Source organism: Myodes glareolus, chromosome 7, assembly GCF_982192425.1.
Source record: "Myodes glareolus chromosome 7, mMyoGla1.1, whole genome shotgun sequence".
Classification (NCBI taxonomy): domain Eukaryota; kingdom Metazoa; phylum Chordata; class Mammalia; order Rodentia; family Cricetidae; genus Myodes; species Myodes glareolus.
This window is the reverse complement of record NC_142032.1, coordinates 3,885,686-3,907,080: the sequence shown is the minus strand read 5'-3', so window position 1 is coordinate 3,907,080 and position 21,395 is coordinate 3,885,686. Positions and strand designations below refer to the sequence as shown.

General features: G+C 37.4%; 1 protein-coding gene across 1 annotated transcript in view; it reads left to right on the top strand.

Moving 5' to 3' along the window:
• Atrnl1 (attractin like 1) overlaps nucleotides 1–21,395 on the top strand; it is a 542,404-nt gene that overhangs the window by 136,648 nt on the left and 384,361 nt on the right. The window contains exons 21-24 of the mRNA XM_048424018.3: nucleotides 4,125–4,177; nucleotides 15,569–15,663; nucleotides 17,310–17,388; nucleotides 18,750–18,907. Of these exons, the coding sequence (XP_048279975.3) occupies nucleotides 4,125–4,177; nucleotides 15,569–15,663; nucleotides 17,310–17,388; nucleotides 18,750–18,907 (385 nt within the window). The remainder of the gene's footprint in view (nucleotides 1–4,124; nucleotides 4,178–15,568; nucleotides 15,664–17,309; nucleotides 17,389–18,749; nucleotides 18,908–21,395) is intronic.

The following is a 21,395-nucleotide window of genomic DNA, read 5'->3' as shown; positions in this document are numbered from 1 at the left end:
AGTCACAGATATTTCTTTTTTTTTAAATTGATTTTATTGAGCTATACATTTTTCTCTGCTCACCTCCCTGCCTCTCCCCTCCTCTTCAATCCTCTCCCATGGTTCCCATGCTCACAATTTACTCAGGAGATCTTGTAATACTTGTTCTAGGAGGCCACTAGTTAGTTCCCAGCCGTTTAGCCCTGAAATAATCACACAGAAACTGTATTAATTAAATCACTGCTTGGCCCATTAGCTCTAGCTTCTTATTGGCTAACTTTTACGTATTAATGTAATCCATCTCCATTAATGTCTGTATCGCCACGAGGCTATGGCTTACCAGGAAAAGTCCCGGAATCTATCTCTGGTGGGGCTACATGGCTTCTCCCTACTCTAACCTTCTTTCTTCCAGCATTCAGTTTAGTTTTCCCAGCCTACCTAAGTTCTGCCTTATCAAGAGGCCAAGGCAGTATCTTTATTAACCAATGATATTTACAGCATACAGAGGAGAATTACTTATCACCTCCCCTTTTAAAAAGGAAGGTTTTAACTTTAACATACAAAAATTAAATATAACAAAACAGGTATCAAGCAAGAATTAGTTATAATATTTATATCTACTTTATCTTTTATCATAACTAAGGAAAACTATAACTATAAATTCTTCAACTACATCAAAAACTCCTGAAGAATATAATATTACCTAAGTAAATAGTAAGTGCATTATAAGCAGCTTCCATAACTCTAGAATTGACAGAGACATTTCGCTACCTGGACAGTCACCCAGAGTTCTTCTGTACCGCTGGGTCATCCGTCTTCAGCCTACAAGCCCATAGTATCTGGCAGACTTTTCCAAGAAGTAGGTGCTACCAGGAGCAGTCTCATTGTCATGAAAAGTCCTAAATTATTAAACATTTTAAATACCGTATTTTGAAGGTCTTTGAAAGATTTGAAAAATCCCTGTCTATCTGAGATACATCTCTGGACATCTAGAAAGTCTAAATAACATGAATACAAACTTGACTCTTATAGATGATTATCTTTTAACCTATGTTTTTTAATTATACATCACATTTTAAGTGATTTGTGCAAACACAATACCATAACCAAGAGCAGAAGTATACCAATGCAAATCTCTATAGCATATCCCCTCTAAATGTAAACAAATATTTATAAATAATACTTGGGAATATGGGCATAATTCTTATCTAAACTGCTTCCTGCTATTTATTGTGCAAAATAATTTTTGAGGGGTGTTCAAGGTGACCTTTCAGGGGGTCTTGGTCCATCATACCACATTAATCTGGAAGGATTCCACAGGTTCACATCCTCTGTAGAAACAAAAGAACCTCTTTTCCAAAGCAACAAATCCTCAGACCCATATTTTGAGTTCAAGATACCTTTAAAATATGTATATTGGCTTAGCATAGCAGTTCCAAGAATCACATGTCTCTCTGCAGTCAAAGAATTCAAAGAAGACACAATAGTATATATAATTCAGACTCTCTGTGTATATTCCATTTTTACATGGCTTATTATTTTTTACCCCTTTAATCTATGACTGTCTGTACTGTCTTTTTAAAGACTTTACCTTTTTTTTTAAACCTTTTACTTTTTTTTAATAACTGTATATATCCTTTTTTCTCTCTCTCCCGAGCCTACATACATTTATCCAACACTGTGACCTATTTAGAGATCTTTTATTCCGAGTCTGTCCTATTCTGTCTCTGTAATTCTTTACTGTCCAGGAGCACTTCCTTCTTATGAGCATAAGCTGTGCCATTGCTGGGGAAGTGTGGAAGCTCCTGCTTGTTCCACACTCCCAACATGGTGGAAGTCCATTCACTGCTTCTGCAAGCCATGCACATTGCCCCAGTTTCAAGTATGCAGCAGGTCTATGTCAAGACATTAAGTAGTTTGTAACATGTTGTGTACAAACCCCATTTAAATGCTTGGTCTCCTGAAAGAGTCAGAGTTTGTGCTGGCAGCATGGCCCAGAAAGCCGGCATTTCAAAGTGGCTTGGCTTTTTCCTGCTACCACAGAGTCAGCAAAACCTGTCCTAAAGCAGCTGTGGCACACAGCCAGCAAAAAGCAAGAAGCTGTGTTAAGTCTGTATTTTTGTGTCTAGAGTTCCTTTTCAATCTCTTAGGTTTTTAAGTGGATTTTAGTTGACCACATGGGCACCATTTTGTTGTAAGGAGGGCGTTTGTTGGTTCCCGGCTGCTCAGCGCTGAAATAATCACACAGAAACTATTTTATTTAAAACACTGGTTGGACCATTAGCTCTAGCTTCTTATTGGCTAACTCTTACATCTTAATTTAACCAATTTATATTAATCTCTGTATTCCCATGTGGCTGTGACTTACTGGGTAAAGTTCTGTCCGGCTCCAGTGGGGCTCCATGGCTTCTCTCTGACTTCACCTTCTTTCTCCCAGCATTCAGCTTAGTTTTCCCCACCTAACTAAGTTCTTCCCTGCTATAGGTCCAAAGCAGTTTCTTTATTCATTAATGATAATCACAGCATACAGAGGGGAATTCCACATCATTTTTCTACTTTCCATGCAGATTAGATCTATGTATGTCTCTCTCAGGGTCCTCATTGTTGTCTAGGTTCTTTGGATATGATTTGTGGGCTAGTTTTTTTTTTGCTTTTTGTTTAAAAACAACTTATGAGTGAGTACATGTGATAATTGTCTTTCTGGGTCTGGGTTACCTCATTCAGTATAATGTCTTCTAGCTCTGTGCATTTGCCTGCAAATTTCAAGATGTCGTTATTTTTTTCTGCTGTGTAATACTCCTTTGTATAAATGTACCACATTTTCCTTATCCATTCTATGGAAGATGGGCATTTAGGTTATTTCCAGGTTCTGGCTATGACAAACAATGCTGGTATGAACATAGTTGAGCACATGCCCTTGTGGCATGGTTGAGCATCCTTTGTATATATACCCAAAAGTGGTATTGCTGGGTCTTGAGGAAGGTTGTTTCCTAATTTTCTGAGAAATCACCACACTGACATCCAAAGGGGCTGTACCAGTTTGCATTCCCACCAGCAATGCAGGAGTGTACTCTTTACCCCACAACCTCTCCAACATAAGTTGTCATCAGTGTTTTTGATCTTAGCCATTCTTACAATTGTAAGATGGAATCTCAGAGTTGTTTTGATTTTCATTTCTCTGATGACTAAGGATGTTGAGCATTTCCTTAGGTGTCTTTCAGCCATTTTAGATTCCTTTGTTGAGAGTTCTCTGTTTAGGTCTGTACTCCATTTTTTTATTGGATTATATGATATTTTGGTGTCCAATTTCTTGAGTTCGTTGTATATCTTGGAGATCAGTCCTCTGTCTGATGTGGGGTTAGTGAAGATCTTTTCCTATTCTGTAGGCTGTCGTTTTGTCTTGTTGACCATGTCCTTTGCTTTAGAGAAGCTTTTCAGTTTCAGGAGGTTCCATTTATTAATTGTTTCTCTCAGTGTCTGTGCTGCTGGGGTTGTATTTAGGAAGTGGTCGTCTGTGCCAATGCATTAAAGTGTACTTCCCACTTTCTCTTCTATAAGGTTCAGTGTGACTGTCTGTATGTTGGTCTTGAGTTTTGTACATGGTGATAGATATGGATCTATTTTCATTCGTCTACATGCTGATATCCAGTTATACCAGCACCATTTGTTGAATATGCTTTTTTTCCCCGTTTGATATATTTTTGCTTCTTTGTCAAAAATTAGGTGTTCGGAGGCGTGTGGATTAATATCTGGGTCTTCGATTTGGTTCCATTAGTTCTTTTTTCTGTTTTTATGCCAATACCATGCTGTTTTCATTACTGTAGTTCTATAGTATAGTTTGAAGTCAAGGATTGTGATTCCTCCAAAAGTTTCTTTATTGTCCAGGATTGTTTTGTCTATCCTGGGTTCTTTGCTTTTCCATATGAAGTTGAGTACCGTTCTTTCGAGGTCTGTGAAGAATTCTGCTGCAATTTTGGTGGGCATTGCATTGAATTTTGGTAGACGTCCTATTTGCTCGTGCTTATTTATTCTTAGGATTGTTGCCTTCTGGTATTTTGGAAGTTGGTTTTTAAAAATTCAACTTAGATACAGTTTAAACATTTTTACTTTATTTAGTTATAAATTAATTTTTCGTGTTTTTACAGATGCGACTCTGAAAATCGCTATGTTGGTAATCCACTCAGAGGAACATGTTATTGTAAGTATTCATATGTTTGCCTTTATAGTAATTGATTTATATTGTTAGCTTGAAATTAATGAATAGCTATGGTTTCATTACTATTTTAGTTACTCTGGTCTACATATTTTATTATGCTGTTAGCTTTAGGTAAATGAATATGCATAGTTTCATTAGAATTTTCTGGTCCATATATTTTATCTTATTTTTTTTACTTTAAGTTTTTTTGAGATAATTATAATAGTCTTATCCTTTGTATTCCTTTAACTTTATAATTCCATAATATGTTGATAAGAAAGGTAATATGTATTTGCAATATTCTCTTGTTTTTGGTATATTTTTCTTACTCTAAATAGTAAAATAAATATAAATAAATTAAAATTGCCTGTGTCCTGAACGTGAACAAAAGGTAGGGCTCAAATAAACTTTTATAATTTTAATATATTTTTAAAATTGAAGAAATAAATCTTATGATAGACTGTTTACAAGAACAGTTTTGATCTTTCTCCACATCTACACTTATTTTCTGTTAGGTGTTGCTTTCATTTGATTGTTTAACTTTACCGAATCAGCTGAATTATTTTCAAAAGAGTTGTACCATCAGGTTCTCACTGTCAATGTATAAGATTTACAATTCCTCCGCGTTTCTCAACATGATCTTATAGTTAGCCTTTTTATTTCTAGCTATTCTAGTAGTTATGTAATAAACATAATTGTCATTTTTTCTATTACTAATATCAACAGTCTTTTAGCATTTAAATGTAGTATTCCTTGTTGAAGTGTTTAACCTTTTTTCTCAATGATTCATTTTTATGATTGTCTTACTTAGCTTTTTGTGGCTGTGTTAAACTCCATGACCAAAGTCAACCTGGGGAGGAAAGGGCTTATTTCAGCTTCTGGCTCCCAGGTTCCACTCAGTCCCTGAGGGGAGGCAGGGCAGGCGCGCAGGACCCTGGAGGCAGGAGCTGATGCTGCTTACTGCTTGCCCTGTACAGCCTTGTTCAGCCTACTTTCTTACACAAGCCAGGATCAGTGCTGCAGGGTGGCACTGCCCGCAGTGGGCGGGGCACTCTCACGTCAATCATCTGCCCCACAGGCTCCCCACAGAGCTAATCTGATGGAGGCATTTTCTCAGTCAAGGTTTCCTCTTCACAGGTGCCTTTAGCTTGTGTCAGGCTTACCAAAACCAAACAAAACAACCAGCAAGCAAATCCACTAGCCAGGACAATGGTGTTCCGTTTTATAGGTCCGTTATTCTATGCAGAAGTCCTGTAGCACATGTTTAGTTGGCAACCTTTCTTCATTAGTTCATTTGTCTAAATCCTTTTTAAAGCACATGCCACCATGTCTGGGATGTGTCTCACTCCTCTAAAATGTAGTTTTCTTGAAAGGTAATTTTTTTGTAAATTAATTTTTTTCGTACAATATTTTATTTTTATTCTTGTTGTTTTTTTGACACTGGGTTTCTCTGTGCAGCAGACTATAGCATGATTAATAAAAACCAGAGACAGAAATTGGGTTCAATCTGAAGGTCAGAGAAACAAAACAGCCAGCCCCTGGCTCTTACCTTTACCTCAGTTTGAAATGATGATCCTACCTCCAGGAATCTCAAAATGAGACTTCATCTGAGACCTGTCTCATTCTGTCTTATATTTCTCTCTCGGATTGGGATTAAAGGTGTGCACCACCACCACTTGCCTATCATAAAGTATATTTTGATTATGTTTTTCCTGTCCCCAACTCCTCCTGTGTCCTCCCCACCTGCCTGCCTACCCAACTTCATTGTAGTTCCCTTTCTATCTCTCAAAAAATAAGTACCAAAATAAACCAAATTTAATACAAAGAACAAAGGCAAGAAGACAAAGAAAAACCATCTAAAAGAAAACAAACAGCCCTAAACAAAACCCAAAAGGAGGCATTTATTTTGTGTCTCCAACTGCTTCAGAGCAGGCCCCAGGAGCGTGGCTGGAATACCCAGACTCCCCTGGAGGAAGCTGGTTTTCCTTTCCTGGCAGGTATCAATCACAAGTAGTTTCTTGGTTAGGGGTGGGACTTGGTGTCCACTTCGTTTTCTCAGTGCTGGAATTTTAAAACAACTTTGAGATTTTATCTCATCACCAATCAGAACGGCCCAGATTAATAAGTCAGTAGCTGCACTTGCTCTTGGTGGGGGGGGCGGGTAGGGGCATTTATTGTAGCTGAGAGGAGCCTGCAAACTGGTCCAGCCACTGTGGAAATCAGTGTGGCAGTTCCTCAGGGAGCAACATCAAGATCCAGCTCTACATACACCCCAAAGACTCTAGCCCTTATTGCAGGGACGTTTGCTACCTGTGTTCATTGCTACACTGTTCATGACAGCCACTGGAAGCAGCCTAAATGTCCATCACCTGATGAGTGGATAGTGAACATGTGGTACATTTATCCGACGGGATGCTATTCAGCTGTTAAGAATAATAAAAGTTTCAGGTAAATGCATAGATCTTGAAACAATCATCCCAAGTGAGGTAATCCAGACCAGAAGAGACAAATTCAGCATGTTCAAGCCAGATGAAAGGCAGTTTTGAATTTAAATGAACTTCTACTTACAAGTTTGGTGTTCTGAGAAATATATATAAGAACAGTTCTTTGGGATTTTGCTGAGTTTATAGGTGGATTGGGGAGAATTTGCATTTTAACTATAGTACATCTTTTTACTTCTGAAAATGCCTTTTTCTTGCTTAAATTTTGTTTCATTTATCTTAGAAATATTTTATGGTTTGAATTGAATATGTCTTTCTTGTCCTTCCTTCCTTCCTTCCTTCCTTCCTTCCTTCCTTCCTTCCTTTCTCCCTCCCTCCCTCCCTCCCTCCCTTCCTTCCTTCCTCCTTCATTTCTTCCCTCCATCCCTTCCTCCCTCCCTTCCTTTCTTTTATTTTCCTCAGATTTATCCCTGTGCTGACTAGTTTTAAGTCAACATGACACAAGCTAGGGCCAGCTGATAGGGAGGAGCCTCAATAGAGAAAATGCCTCCTTTAGATTGGGCTGCAGTCAAGCCTCTAGTGTATTTCCTTAATTAGTGCTTTCTAGGGGAGGATCCAGTCCCTTGTCCCTAAGAAGCAGGCTGAGCAAGCCACTGGAGCAAGGTAGTCAGCAGTGCCCCCCTTGACCTCCAATAGGTCCAGTCTCCAGCTTCCTGCTGTGCTGAAGTCCTGCCCTGACTTCTTCCAGGGTGGGCTGCAGTGTGACAGGGCAGGCAGAATGAACCCTGTCCTCCCCAGGCTGCTTCCGGTCCTGGTGTTTATCACAGCAGTAGAAGCCCCAGTTAAGACAATCCCTATTGTGAATATTTTCTTTTACCTTTGTATATAAATATGATCGATTCTGTGTTTGTTTGTATCCTTTAGTAGTTCCTGTCCCTTTAGCATGTTCTGTCAGAATGTCTTTAAACTGTATTATCTGTTATAAATAATAGGTTGTAGTTTTTCCTTTGGAGTTTGGATTCCTTTTCCTTATTTTTCTTGTTTCCAGTGTGGTAGCTTTGGTTTGTAAAACTGTGCTGGAAAGATGTAGCGAGTGTCAAGAAGTGTATTCTTGTCTTGCTCTAGATTTCAGAAGGAAAGCAGTCTTTTCCCATGACAGGATTAGCTGGCTTGATCATATTCTAATTTAGCTGAATACTTGTTTTAGGAAGACATACTTTTCTTGTCTTTAATGCTCTCCCTTGTATCAGTTTAGATAACTATAAGGATTTCTATTTTGCTTTGGTGATATGGTGAGGTTAGTTTTATGAGTCAATGAGTGATATGCAGTTGGGTCAGTCTGCTACCTTTGTCTCCTCAGAAACTGATGGTCTTAGATTATTCCCAAGTCCTCCCTATTTGGAGGCTGCTGTTGTGAAAACTCATCTCTTCTTTCCCTGGGCAAATGCCTACCTGTGAAGTTTGTGTATTAGACCAGATGTTATGGCGCATGCCTGTAATCTCAGCATTGGGAGGCTGAGGCAGGATAACCAGTTTGAGATCAGCCTGGGCTCTGCCTTGTTTTTTACAAGCAAGCACAGAAGCAAGCAAACCAACCCAAACCAACAGTGAGTCACGAGGCTGATGGATTATATTCACGCAGAAGCATCAGCCTGTTGTCCAGTGCCGTGTCCTGTTCTTTACTGTCCAGCCCCCATCTTCCCACGTCAGTTCCAGCGTGTTTGCCCTCCGTCTTTGCGTGCTCCAGCTTAGTAATGATCATAGACATCATTATTAAGGGCAGTGCTTACATTATTTTAAACTATTCTTTCCATCAAATTATACCATTTTCTATCTTAGGGAGTTATAAAATTTATTTCTGAAATCATTTATTTATTTTCTGTTACTAAATATTGAAGTTCAGTATTGGATTTTTCAATATTAAACTTTTTGTTCTGGAGTAAATTATACTTTCAAGGAATATTACTTCAATATTGCAGACTGTTACCTTTATTGTTTATTTAGGATTACTTAAATATTAGTGATTATAGCCTGTCTTTCTTGTGAATTGTTTTCTACAAAAATAGTATTTGATTATATTTTATTTTTATATGTATATTTTAGTTTTGTGAGATTAGATTTACTAAATAAATTTTAATGATTTTTGTAAAGCAACAATAGTGAAAATACTTGTGAGCTTTTTGTCTTTTAGTGTGAGCCTAGCTTGTAATGGCTGAGCTACGTCCTCAGCACTGTGAGTGTTCAAATAATGGTCGTCAGTCTCTGTCTCCGGCAGTGGTGCTTTTGAACTGGTAGTTTACAAACAGCCAGGTGCTTACCTGTTATGTTTCACAAGACCAGTCTGTAGTTTGACTTTGTTTCCAGCTCGTCAGCTTTCCATTTTCACATATTTTTTACTGGTTACTTGAACTGGTGACCTGTGTCCTGTCACCAACTCTGTCCCAATGCTGATGCTTTGCCACATTTGTTACAAGGTTTTCTTTGTAACATTATTTTTCTATAACTTACTATTTCAGATTTTTTGTTTCGTTTTTATTTTGTTTTGTTTCTTTTTGATTTTCATGACAAGGTTTCTCTGTGTAACAGCGCTATCTGTCCTGGAGCTCACTCTGTAGACCAGGTTGTTCTCCTGCCTCTGTCTCCCAAGGGCTGGTTTAATTTTTTATTTTTGTGTGATTTTCTAAGTTTCTAAATAAGTACGCTTTTATTATTTATTATTTTATAAGTAAGTATTGCTTTTATACAATACAGCAAACATTCCAAGTCTTATTATTGGGTGTGTATTCACTGTGTGCGGTACTTGGCAGTATTTGGGACATTTTGTTTTCCCAGCAGGAGGAGGGCCTGGGTACCCAGGGAGGCAGTGACTGGAGGCAGGCTGGGGTCTATCCTGCAGTGTCTAGGCTCGGATGCCTTGTTCAGAACCAGGAATCATCAGGTGCTGATAGCAACCTGAGATTGAGAATCCCTGGGTTAGAGATTAATTAGGTTCAGACTTGGGAGGACAAAACATTTCCGTGTGTGCCATCATCCACAGAACACGGAACATCATCCAACAGTAGTGCTTGTAACTACTCTTAAGTTCTTAGCAGACATGGATGTTCTGTTTGCTGGTTCTGGTTATCAAGATTACTTAGTTTGCTGTTCCAAACCCTCCATTTCCTGGTTGCAGTACTTAAGTCATAACACATTGGCTGTCACGGCTGACCAGGTTACCCATGGCTACAGTTCACGAGGAAGGGAAGGTAGCGGTGTCCCTTTGCCTCATCCGCATTCTCCCTCCGTTCACTAGCATATGCATTATTTTTGTTTGTTTTAGATTTTATTCTGAATATCTTCCAAGGCGATGGTTTTTAGTGTGTGTTTTGAAATTATAGATTCATATGTGTGTGGCACGTTTCAGTTTTAGTCAGTGGCTTTCCTCAGTCTTTCTGTATTTCTTAGTTTTTATTTTAAATAGACACATTTGTTGCCTATTCTTCTCAAAGAGAAATTATCCTTTTACTATTTTTGTATAGTCTTTATAGATACCAAATAGTGACTAGTTCCAATTATTAACATATCATGTAGCTTATATTCCATTCATTATAAATCTTAAATACATGACTTCTTGAGCCGCTTAATGTTGAAAGCTAATTTAACTTTGAAATCAGTGCTGTCTAATAAATACATGTGAAAGTTAATGAAAATAGGCAAAGTCAGTTTAAATAAAACATTTAACTCCCCATATCTAAGTATTTTCAATATCAAATGTAATCAATATTTAAAGTGCATCAGTGGGATCACTATATTCTTTCTTTTTGTCTCATGTATTTGAAATACAGTTACTAACTTATATTCTAGTTTTCCACTGTGAAATCTAAGCTGGCCCCAAACTCATTACCTTGTCTTCCTGGAGCACTGGGGTTGCAGGCGCCCACTGCTATGCCATGGTTAAAGTGCATCTTAATCCCATTTGCTCGCCGTCTAATTACTCATTATCCACATGACTGTTTATGGGAATGGTCTCAGGTTAGACAGGCTATGGCTCCCTTTTAAAATGTCAGAGGAACCGTGTGTCCACACTAGGTGGCGGTGTTGCCATTGTTAGCACAGTTTAGAGCTAGAAACTTTGGAAAGGAAAAGGGTTGCAAACAGAAACTTTCTGATTTTTGAGCTTAGATCAGAATTTGAGTTGCCAGTTCTCAGTTTAGAGGCATGGAGCGTAGTGAGGCCGCAGCACAGCTGAATGTAATTCTGCCTTGCTGCCCGGTTCGCAGCCTTCGCCAGAGTGTGTGAGAAAGCCCGCAGGCCCTGCCCATGTGAGTGACTGAATTTGTCCTCGGTTATCTAAAAATCATACCTTAAAGATAGGTGCTTTTGGGGTTACATGAATTTCTAAAATCATTAACACTTTAACGAGAAACTTTTAAGCTTGAAAGCAAAGACTGAATCTATGAAAGTTTTAGATAGTAAATTTGAAAGGCTAGCATTAATTAGCTTTCAGTACGTCACTGTGATTGTCTGTGTGTCCACCTGTTCTTTAGGTTACTACCTGATCTGCAGTTACAGTGTTTCTCTCTGTTTTTCAAGTAGTTGACATTTTGGTAGAGTTTAGTTTTTAACAAGTGACTTATTTTTAGTTACTTTTATTGTTATTTAGAATTCAGGTGACTTTCCAGGTACTAACTCGGTATCTATTTTGAAAATTGTAACTTTTTTATTTTGTGCTCCACTGTTACTGAGTAAATTTCGTTTTAGTTTGTATTATTAAAAACAAACTGCCTTCCCATTCAACTCATTGTAGGCTTTTAGTTGGCATTGATTTATCTAATTAATGTATGTGTAGGTCTTAGACTCAGTACATTATTTATGAGCATACATGGAGTCTTGTCCAGTGCTGGCTGACGGGGGTGCAAACGCTGGCAGCATTACTCTGTGTGTGTCAGTCACATCACACTAGGGTGACAGTCTGTATCCGTGTGTGAAAAGCATGCAAATTAGAAACGAGATGCCATTTTTCAAAGTGATTGTGACTATGTTAATTTATGTTAATCATATAAGTATATTGTATGAAAACTTGTTAAAATCAGTGCTTATGAAAATGATAGGATCTGTGTGTTCCTTTAAAAATATCCCTTTTTAAATTTTAATAATAGAAGAAAGCATATTTATTCTAGAAAGAAAGATTAAAGGGCAAAGTAAAATCCCTAATGATTCTACCCAACGGAAATTGCTGTTAATCATTATTATATTGATCTAAACCGCGAATCCAGAGGGAACGTCCTGTTTTATGATCCGAGACTTTCTAGGCTTTCTTCTTCCCTGTGCTGGAAAGACCGCTGGGACCTGACGCAGGGGGGTGCTTGCGGCATCTCGGCTGCTGTTTCTCCATTAGGTCAGATTTTAGTAGGGAGTCTATGTACCGTCCTTGGAAACAACCATGTCTCTTGATGCCTTTTAAGTCTCACGACGCCAGTGTCATCCTGCGAATATTTGCCCGCGGGATGGAATATGTGAATATTCCTCCTTCACATAGTCTGGAATCCTGTAGGCAAGGGGTGACACTTTGTGGGTGGAGTATGAATTGGCGTGCTTTTCCAATCTGATAGATCTGTGATTAATGATGAGTTAAGTGAATCTATGTATGAATTAGTAGTTATTAGTGATAGTATTTGTGAGATTCTGTTCACTATTTTAATTTTATTTCAGTTCATTCATTTTTATGTATTTCTTGTAAGTTTTTAGAGTTTTTGGGGCACAAGGACTTTGGCATGCTATTGGTTTGTTTGGATTATTCTAAAAACGCATGGTTGTAACGGTCTTTAAAATTTTGGAGCATTATTGATAGGCATTTTTTCCTACGAACATGAACATGCCAATTAAAAAAAATCAATAAATTTAAAGTATTTCTCCTATTTATTATCTATACTTTTGAAATATACAGTTTGATAGACATTCCAAATGTATGTCTCCCATTTAAAGTCTTTAGTTTAAAAGTGTTTTCACATTTCATGGCAAACTTTTAGCATTGATACACCATACATTATATTTCAGTACTTCCTATATATCTGAATTACACAGGCATTGATGTAATCCTAATATGGGGCTCAAAAAATTGTTGAAACTACAATATAAATTATTATAGTAGAAATAGAAATTAGCATACATAAATATTTATATTTATTAATAGACTAAACAGATAAAACAAGAAGTCCAAGGTCTCTAGAACATAATTATTAAAAATATAAATTATGGTTACATACATTATAACCATAAAATGCTTTTATTTTATGAATGACACACTGTTGTTAGAAAACATAAACATCTCCAGATGGATTGTATGAAATGATAACAATGGCTATCAGGTTTCTGGATATAGATTAATATTCAAAAATCAAGTACTTTTCTATATACAGATTTAGGTCTGCCTAGCTGTATGTAACACAGTATTTGTGGACTTTATGGATTGGGTCAGACATGATCCCAGTATAATAAACTACTCCTTGAGATGAAAGCTGTGGATGTTTATATCTGTATGGTTTGTTATTAGTTTTCACTGTAGCTGCTCTATTTTACCTTCAGCAGGCAAGTTTCCTATAGGTGTAACAAGATAATCTCTTTTTCTTTTAATAATCCTTATATTATATTTTCTATGTTTAAGTCTATAATTCATTCCCTGCCATGACTTTTATTTATGTGCCATTTCCTTTTAAGATATTTATTTTTATGTTTATACAAGGTTTTGCATTTAAATATGTCTGTGCATCATCTGCATGCAGTGCCTTAAGAGGCCAGTAGAGGGCAAGGGATCTCCTGGAGCTGGAGTCACAGAAAGCTGTGAGCCTCCAGGCGGATGCTGTGGCTCGAACCCAGGTCCTCTGCAGAAGCAGACAGTGCTCTTAGCCTCTGAGCCATCTCTCCAGTCTTCTGTGTCAGTTACATATTTCTGTTTACTTCGGTTGTTGCATAGATGTAAGCAATTTAAATTTAGTTTTATATTTTTAATGTGAAACATGAGTATATTGTGTATTATCATCCCCTTAAATTATTACCATAGTATTTGAATCTGGAAAGCATTACTGAGTATACATTTCCATAAATAATATGGCTTTGCAGCCTGTCTTTTGATCTCTGTTGTCACGGAAAAGTGATTGGTGTCTGTGCTAATGAGTGCTCTGTTGCTGTGAGAGACAAGACCACAAGTGAGGAAAGGTTTTAGCTTACAGTCCTAGAGTCTGTCACTAGGGGAGTGAGAGCAGGAACCTGGAGGCCGGGGCTGAAGCAGAGGCCATGGAAGAGTGCCGCTGATTGGCTGGTGCATTTATGACTGAAGCAGAGGCCTTGGAAGAGTGCCGCTGATTGGCTGGTGCATTTATGACTGAAGCAGAGGCCTTGGAAGAGTGCCGCTGATTGGCTGGTGCATCCATGACTGAAGCAGAGGCCGAGGAAGAGTGCCGCTGATTGGCTGATGCATCCATGACTGAAGCAGAGGCCATGGAAGAGTGCTGCTGTTTGACTGGTACATCCATGACTGAAGCAGAGGCCGTGGAAGAGTGCTGCTGATTGGCTCGGTGCTTCCATGACTGAAGCAGAGGCCGAGGAAGAGTGCCGCTGATTGTCTTGGGGCGTCCATGGCCTCTCCAGCTGCTGTACTGTGCAACTCAGGACCACAGTGAGGGTGATGGCACTGCCTACGATGGGCTGGTTCCTCTCCCACCAGGCGTTAGTCAAGACTGTCCCTCACTGACTTGCCCTACATTCCAGTGTGACGGAGGCGTTTTCAAAATTGAGATTCCCTTTTCCCAGCTGACCCTACCAATGGGTCAAGTTGACAAACCATTATTATTTTTTTTACAAATAATTTGTTTGTGTGAGTGTGGCTGTGCACGCACACGTGCACACACCTGTGGAACAGCCAGGCTGTCTGTCCTTGTTAGTAACTATTTGAGCTGTCCTGGATGTAACAGTCGATGTGTTCAGCCCGGCAGGCTTTCTGTGTATTCAGTCATTTAGCCGCCACCACTTCTGGTTCTGTGTTGTTTCATTCTCTCCAGATGAGGCTTCGGCATCTTAACGGCTGCACCTGATTCCCCTTTATTAAATCTGGATACCATTTTATGAATTTTTCTACAGATATATCCTATGTATAAAATCATGAGATATGTGGTCATTTGTGAAAACCTTGGAGAATTTAGTGTAATATTTTAAAATTTTACTCTTTTTTTCATAGAGTAGATAGCAGTACTTCATTTTTATGCCTGGATAATATACTCCTAAATAAACCATATTTTACCATTCATCAGCTGAGGTACATTAGATTATTTATTTCTTAGTTATTATGTGTATATGAATTTATCTTCCATACATCATTCTTTATATGAATATCTAGGTTTACTTACCAGGATTTTTTTTGTCAATTTGTTATAATTTCTTATTTTACCAAACTAGTCATTCATATGTTGAAATTTCTCTTATTTCTTTACATCTGGTTCTCTTGATGCATAGCAATGGTTCAATAATTCAATATAAAAAGATACTTTCAAATTATATCTATTTGTGTAAATTCATAGCTTATATTAGATTGTAATATTTTTGTTTTGTTGCCCACTCAGTTGAAAAATTTAGAGCATGTTAAGTTGTTGGCATTAAGGTCTGTGTTTCAGATGCCAGCTGCTTTCTCAGATTCTGAGGAGATGAGTGTCTCCTGGTTTACCTGACAAATTGTGCAGCTGACTGCTGTCTGTACCGCTTGGTAGGGAAAACTGCTGTGCAGTCTAATTGTTACTTAATTTATAGGAAATCGAGCCTTCTATAGCATATGTTATTGCTGCTTAATGACAAAGTGTGTATTTTCATATCCTTGAGTGGGCTGCTAGTATTAACGGTGGATTTAATACCTAAGTGCAGTGTATTTTCACCCAGCTCTTGTTGTCTATAAAGAGTGTCTGTCAGGACTCTCCTTTCCCCACAGATAGCCTTCTGATTGACTACCAGTTCACCTTCAGTCTGTTGCAGGAAGATGACCGCCACCACACTGCCATCAACTTCATTGCCAACCCGGAGCAGGTAAGGAGGCGTGGCCTCCCCTGGTGGATGCTGGCCTGCCCTGGCGCCCCTGTTTAAGTCCTCAGAAGTGTTACACAGGAGCGATCCTGTAGAAGTTGCTGAAGCTCCGAGATTTCTTTCCATGAAACTTAGATGTGCATTTGATTCAGAGAGTCGACAAGTTAGTATTTTTGTTTGGTAGTCTCTTGGTTCAAATTTATATCCATAGACTTATTTATTCAGCAAATTCTAATTTACCTGAGTTCTTACATTTTACTAATAAATAACAATTTTCTATATTTTAAGTTTAGTTATCAGCATAAATTCTGTTACAAACGTGTCAGTTCTCTGAACCACAAGGGTGTCTAGGTTTCATGAAAAGAGCATTTAAGAAGCAAGGATTCCAGGCACACTGTGTCAAATACTGTATCAAGCCGTTGTTCATCTGCAGTAAAGCGTATCTGTGGTTGGCGTTGACTTTTGTCCCAGTCTGATGTTTTACTGAGTCACACAAATGCCTGTTTCACAGCCGTGTAATCCTACAAGCTTATGAAATTCAATATTCACTACCTACAGTAAATTTTAAAAAACCCATAAATTTAAGGATGTCTTATCCATTTTTTTTCCCTAACAGCCTAGACATACTTCCTGGTGCTAAGCTTGTATAAGAAGCATCTCCCGGGATGCTTGCAAGATTTTCTTGTATAATCCCTTTTCATTAAGAACAGTTCATCCAGGACGATCTGTAAAGTTAAGACAACTTATCCATGAAAGCTTCTTATATGACCTGTGAAATAAAACAAGTAGATGTCCCACCACTTGTAGACTTCCAGCGTTTTTTCTTTCTAGGACAGATTTCAGTCTTATCCATTGTGAATTGTCTCTAGTTAGCACTCTCATTGGAACCATTGCTAGAGTGGGCTTCTGTGCTGTGCCATCGTCGTGAGCTCCCCCTCCCCAGCAGTCTACAGGGCTGATGTCTTGTTTTCTAGATTAGCTGTGGTATCACAGCTTTCCATGGCGCTCTCCAGGAGCGTCAGCACCGAGCAAGCGTGTTTCTCCAATAACTAAACTTTGAATTGTAGAGGATGAACTAAGAGTAAAGATGTTTTTATATGCTTCTCCAGACCATCTTGTTATGAGCTTTAAATAGGTCCCATTTTCACCCCACACAGAATAAAGCACACGACAGGAAGAGCTGAGCAAAGGTGGAGTGAGGCTTACACTTTCTCTCGCAGTCTTCCCTGCACAGGGATGAAGTTGTAGCTCTCCTGCACAGTCGGACACAGTAACCACCCTTCTTCCGGGCCAGGGAGCCAGACCTCTTTGAGGACCCGCTCTTCTCTAGCTAATGACAAAGATTAAAAAACAGAAACATCTTGAACTAATGGGGATAATATCAAACTACCCTTATAAGTACAATGTCCTTACAATTTCTTCTTAGAAATTATATAAAAGCAAAAGGCCAAATTATTAGAGATGATAATGAGGAACTTTGAGTTTATCATAGTTTAATTTTCATTAAAAAGTCATAAACACTCTGTATTTATTTGGTTGACTATTATACACAATTTTGTAAATTTAATGGACAGAATCAAATTAGTGGGTTGACTAATATGCATTTAACACATTTCCACCTTTTTAATGTTAATTTTTTTCCTTGATAGTCAAACAAAAATTTGGACATTTCGATTAATGCTTCCAACAACTTTAATCTCAACATTACATGGTCCATTGGCTCAACAGGTAAAGAGAATTTGCTGTCATGTCTCTTCTGCATGTGTTTATGCATGGAAATTGTTCTGATTTCATTTACTGTTCTTTTAAGTAAATAAAAATGTAATTGTTTTCCATCATTCTGCCCTTTTACTGATAGTAGCAAGTAGTGACTTGAAAGCTTAATACTGTAACTTCCTTATTCAATTAAAATTAGAAGGCCAACAAATACTGTACACCACTTAAGCATTTAAAATGATGTTATGAAATGCTACGATTTTAATTAAGATAGACTGGTTCTTTAGTGTCTAAAGAGATTGAGATTTCAATTATTCAATTCATTATTGCAGTTATAAATTTAATTATCACCCCAATATTTACATGAAACAAAACTGTTCTTCTGTACTTACTGATAAAAGCAAGAAACTATCATTTTCTGTCTTAGAAGTATATTCTTTCTGGGTGGCATTAGAGCTAAGGGGAAGAAAAAAGTATTATGAGCATGTCTTCCATAAGTTCTAAAGGTCACAAATTGAAATGAATAATTTTTAAGAAATAACTATGAGGAAGATAAATTGTTATGCTGACTTATCAATGTGTTAGGGCATTTTTAACACGTCTGTTAAGTGATAAGCTCAGAGGAGCTGCATGTTAAGAAGACACAAGCTACCTTTGGAATAGATCATGGGAAATGCACTCCGTTACTCAGTATACTAATTCTAATTGTTTTCACTGCTCACTAGGGCGGAGGTCTAGTGAAGGCAGCTGGAAATGCCCTGATCCGTTTGGTTAATCTCAGGAAACATTTACTGAGTGCCCAATATTTTGTTTAGTAATTGAACATTTGTATAGTATTTTAAACTAATGGTCTCTTTCTGGTTTTTTAATAGTAGGATTGGTTCAGTTTGTAGAAAGGCAAATAAATTGATTTTTTTATTTTTTAATTGGATTAATTGGTTGTAACTTAAGTGGTAAGCAGAATGTGTCCCTCTGGAGCCATGTGTCCTGGAGGCATTCAGCTCTGGGGCACTATAGTTGGGGAAAGGCTTCCTTCTTCCTGGGATGTAGGGCTCGGTTTGGAAGCAGAAAGGATTCCACTTCTGTGGTCAAGAGCATTACAGAAGAATGTCAAGTCTTGGGCCAGGATGCACACATCGTGGGAGTGTTTAAGTGTGGTCTTTATACTAAATCTGTCACACTGTATCTCTGGCAGCCTGTGTGCGGAGCTGCTGTGGGGTCTCCAGGGAGGAAAGCTGCCAGTGGGGCACAGCTTTGGTACTGGCGTTCTCGTGATTTCAGTTTGTCAAACTTTGCTGTACTGTATACTTTGACTTAATAAAGATTCTCCATTTCCTAGTATTAATTGTAATTTCTTGATGTTCATATTTTAGGAGGAACAATATCTGGGGAAGAGACTCCTATAGTTTCTAAGACAAATATAAAGGAATACAGAGATAGCTTTTCCTATGAAAAATTCAACTTCAGAAGCAATCCTAACATCACATTTTATGTGTATGTCAGCAACTTCTCCTGGCCTATTAAAATACAGGTAAGCATAAGAACATTAATTTCTAATGATGTCGAACATTTTCATGGTGAAAGAATACTGATTTTCCCAAAGAGATGGGACATGCCATCCACTGCCTGGGACAGTAAGTCATTCATGGATCCTTCATAAAGTATCATGTATGATTATCTGTGATGGATGAATGACCCCTCCAACGACACTCCCACGATCTGCATAATGTCTAGCTGTGGGCCCCTTTGTGTGTTCCCGTCTGCAGCAGAAGGAGGCTTCTCTGACGGTGGCTGGGAAGACACCCATCATATTTCTCTTGCACTTCATTTTCAGTGTGCGCTTTGGTAGGCTTCTGAAGTCTTCAGATTCATTTCTAGGAATCATTTTAAAACGTTTCTGTGCTATTGTTAATTTGTACTTTGATGAAATAATTTTTGACATTTGGGATTTATTTATTCCTTTATTCTTGACTACATTGAATTCACATTAGTTTATTGAACAAGTCATTTATGCTAGCCCCATTCGGTGTGTTATGTTTTAAAACCTTTTAGAGATTTAAACAGGAGTTAAAATTGTCAATTTATGCAGCACAATTAGAAATGTTTGAATGTTTTATTTATGTTAATTCCTGTGTTGATGTTTTATGGACAGTGTGAGTCCTTTTTAAAATCCTGTGTTGAATGATGAAGTTTTCATCTGTAATTTATTTTAACACTTAGGTTGAAGTAAATACTTACTGTTAAAAATATTAGAGATCATTGCTCAGTAAACTTATTAATTTAAACTAATGTAGGAGATTTATATTCTACATTATACAGAGATTTCTACATTCATTCAAAAAATTCCAGAACTATCTCCATGTAATTCATACATTTTGATAGTGACAAAATGTATTTAAGATTGACCAACATCTGTATTGATCAGATTTCACTTGGTTTATTTAAATTTTGATAAAAATAAGGGCTTTTTTGTGTAGTTTACTACATAGTAATTAAAATTGATACTGTTGTATTTTTAATCATTTCCTGCTTTTCAGGTTTTGGTTATATAATTATGGTTTATTTTTAAGCCAATTACATAGTAGCTTTAGAATGTTCATGAATATTTAACTATTTGAAATTAAGTTCCTAAATTAGATTTTCTTTTGAGAATATACTAGTAGTCTATTCTGGTTGTTAAATCAGACTTTGTATAGTGAGTAAAAATACTTCACTCTTTCAAAGGAGTGTAATTTGGAACACAGTTGCGATGGATCATGATATATAGTCTAATTTTCATTCCTTATTAAACCTGTTATATTAGTCCCAAGAAATCTGTTAAAGCATATATATCTGTATATATACACGTATACACACATGCATATACACACACACGTTTATTTGTTTATTTAATGGGCTGTAGTACACTTTCAGTTATTATACATAAAATAATTATATTGAGATTTTTTCAAATGATGCATTTATAAGTCTTCATTTTTTAATTTTTTTGAAGAGTGAGCAAGTTATAGATTTTTACTTTAGTTCTTTATAAAGAATTTCTAAAGTATAAGGAATTGTGTCTTTATTTTTAACATTTCAAATATGGAAGGAGTTGAGCGAGATTTGTAGGGCCTCCGGGGAGGAGAGTGGGGGAGAGAACAAAATTGTAGGCTTTATAATTGTTTTGTGATATTTTGTGAAAATGTGGAATACTTTCTGAGTTTAAAGAAGTAAAGCTAAATTAATCTAAAACAAGCAAACAAAGAATCAATGCCCCAGATCCTCAGACACAGAACAGGCACTCTGTAGACCAGCTGCTGCGGCTCCAGCTTTAGAATTTGGATAACAAGCTTATTCTTCATGTTAAGAGACTAGATATAATTTTATAAGTTTGGTAAATGCTAAAATTAATGCTAGCTAATTTCTCCATATTTAATATGGCATAAATCATTTTAAAGTTCTAAGAGACAGTATTTTCAGCATTGCCACTTGGTGTAAAGTCACTTACGTGCAGGGTAGTTCTGGTGTCCCGTGGAAATGTAAGCAAGGTGTTCTTTCTGTTTCTGATTGTGAGAAATGGGGGTGGTGCTTTAAATTTATTGTACTCACACTTCCATTTCTGTATTCCCAATCATAGTGTAGCCGGATCTGAACTATAACTCATACTATTGCGTGCTCTTGTAGGACTGTTTCACTTTTTGCTATACATATATTTTAATATTTTTGGTAAAGTGCACAATCTTTAACTCTGAGGCTTAATTGAAATTTACTCATCCCTGAATCCCATGACAGCCAAGACAGATGGCTCAAGTCCCTGGAAGACTCATTCCTGGTCACCCTTTTCAGAGCCATCTCTCAGGACTGTCAATACTTCTTAATATCAACTAGGACTTATATCAGCTGTCATATTTAAGGTCGATGTATTGTATGGATCACACACTTACATCAAAACTTGTTCGGTTCATTATGAAGTAAGGGTAATAATTTTGTTTTATACATTATATATATTATAAATTTATTTATATATAAATAAAATATAT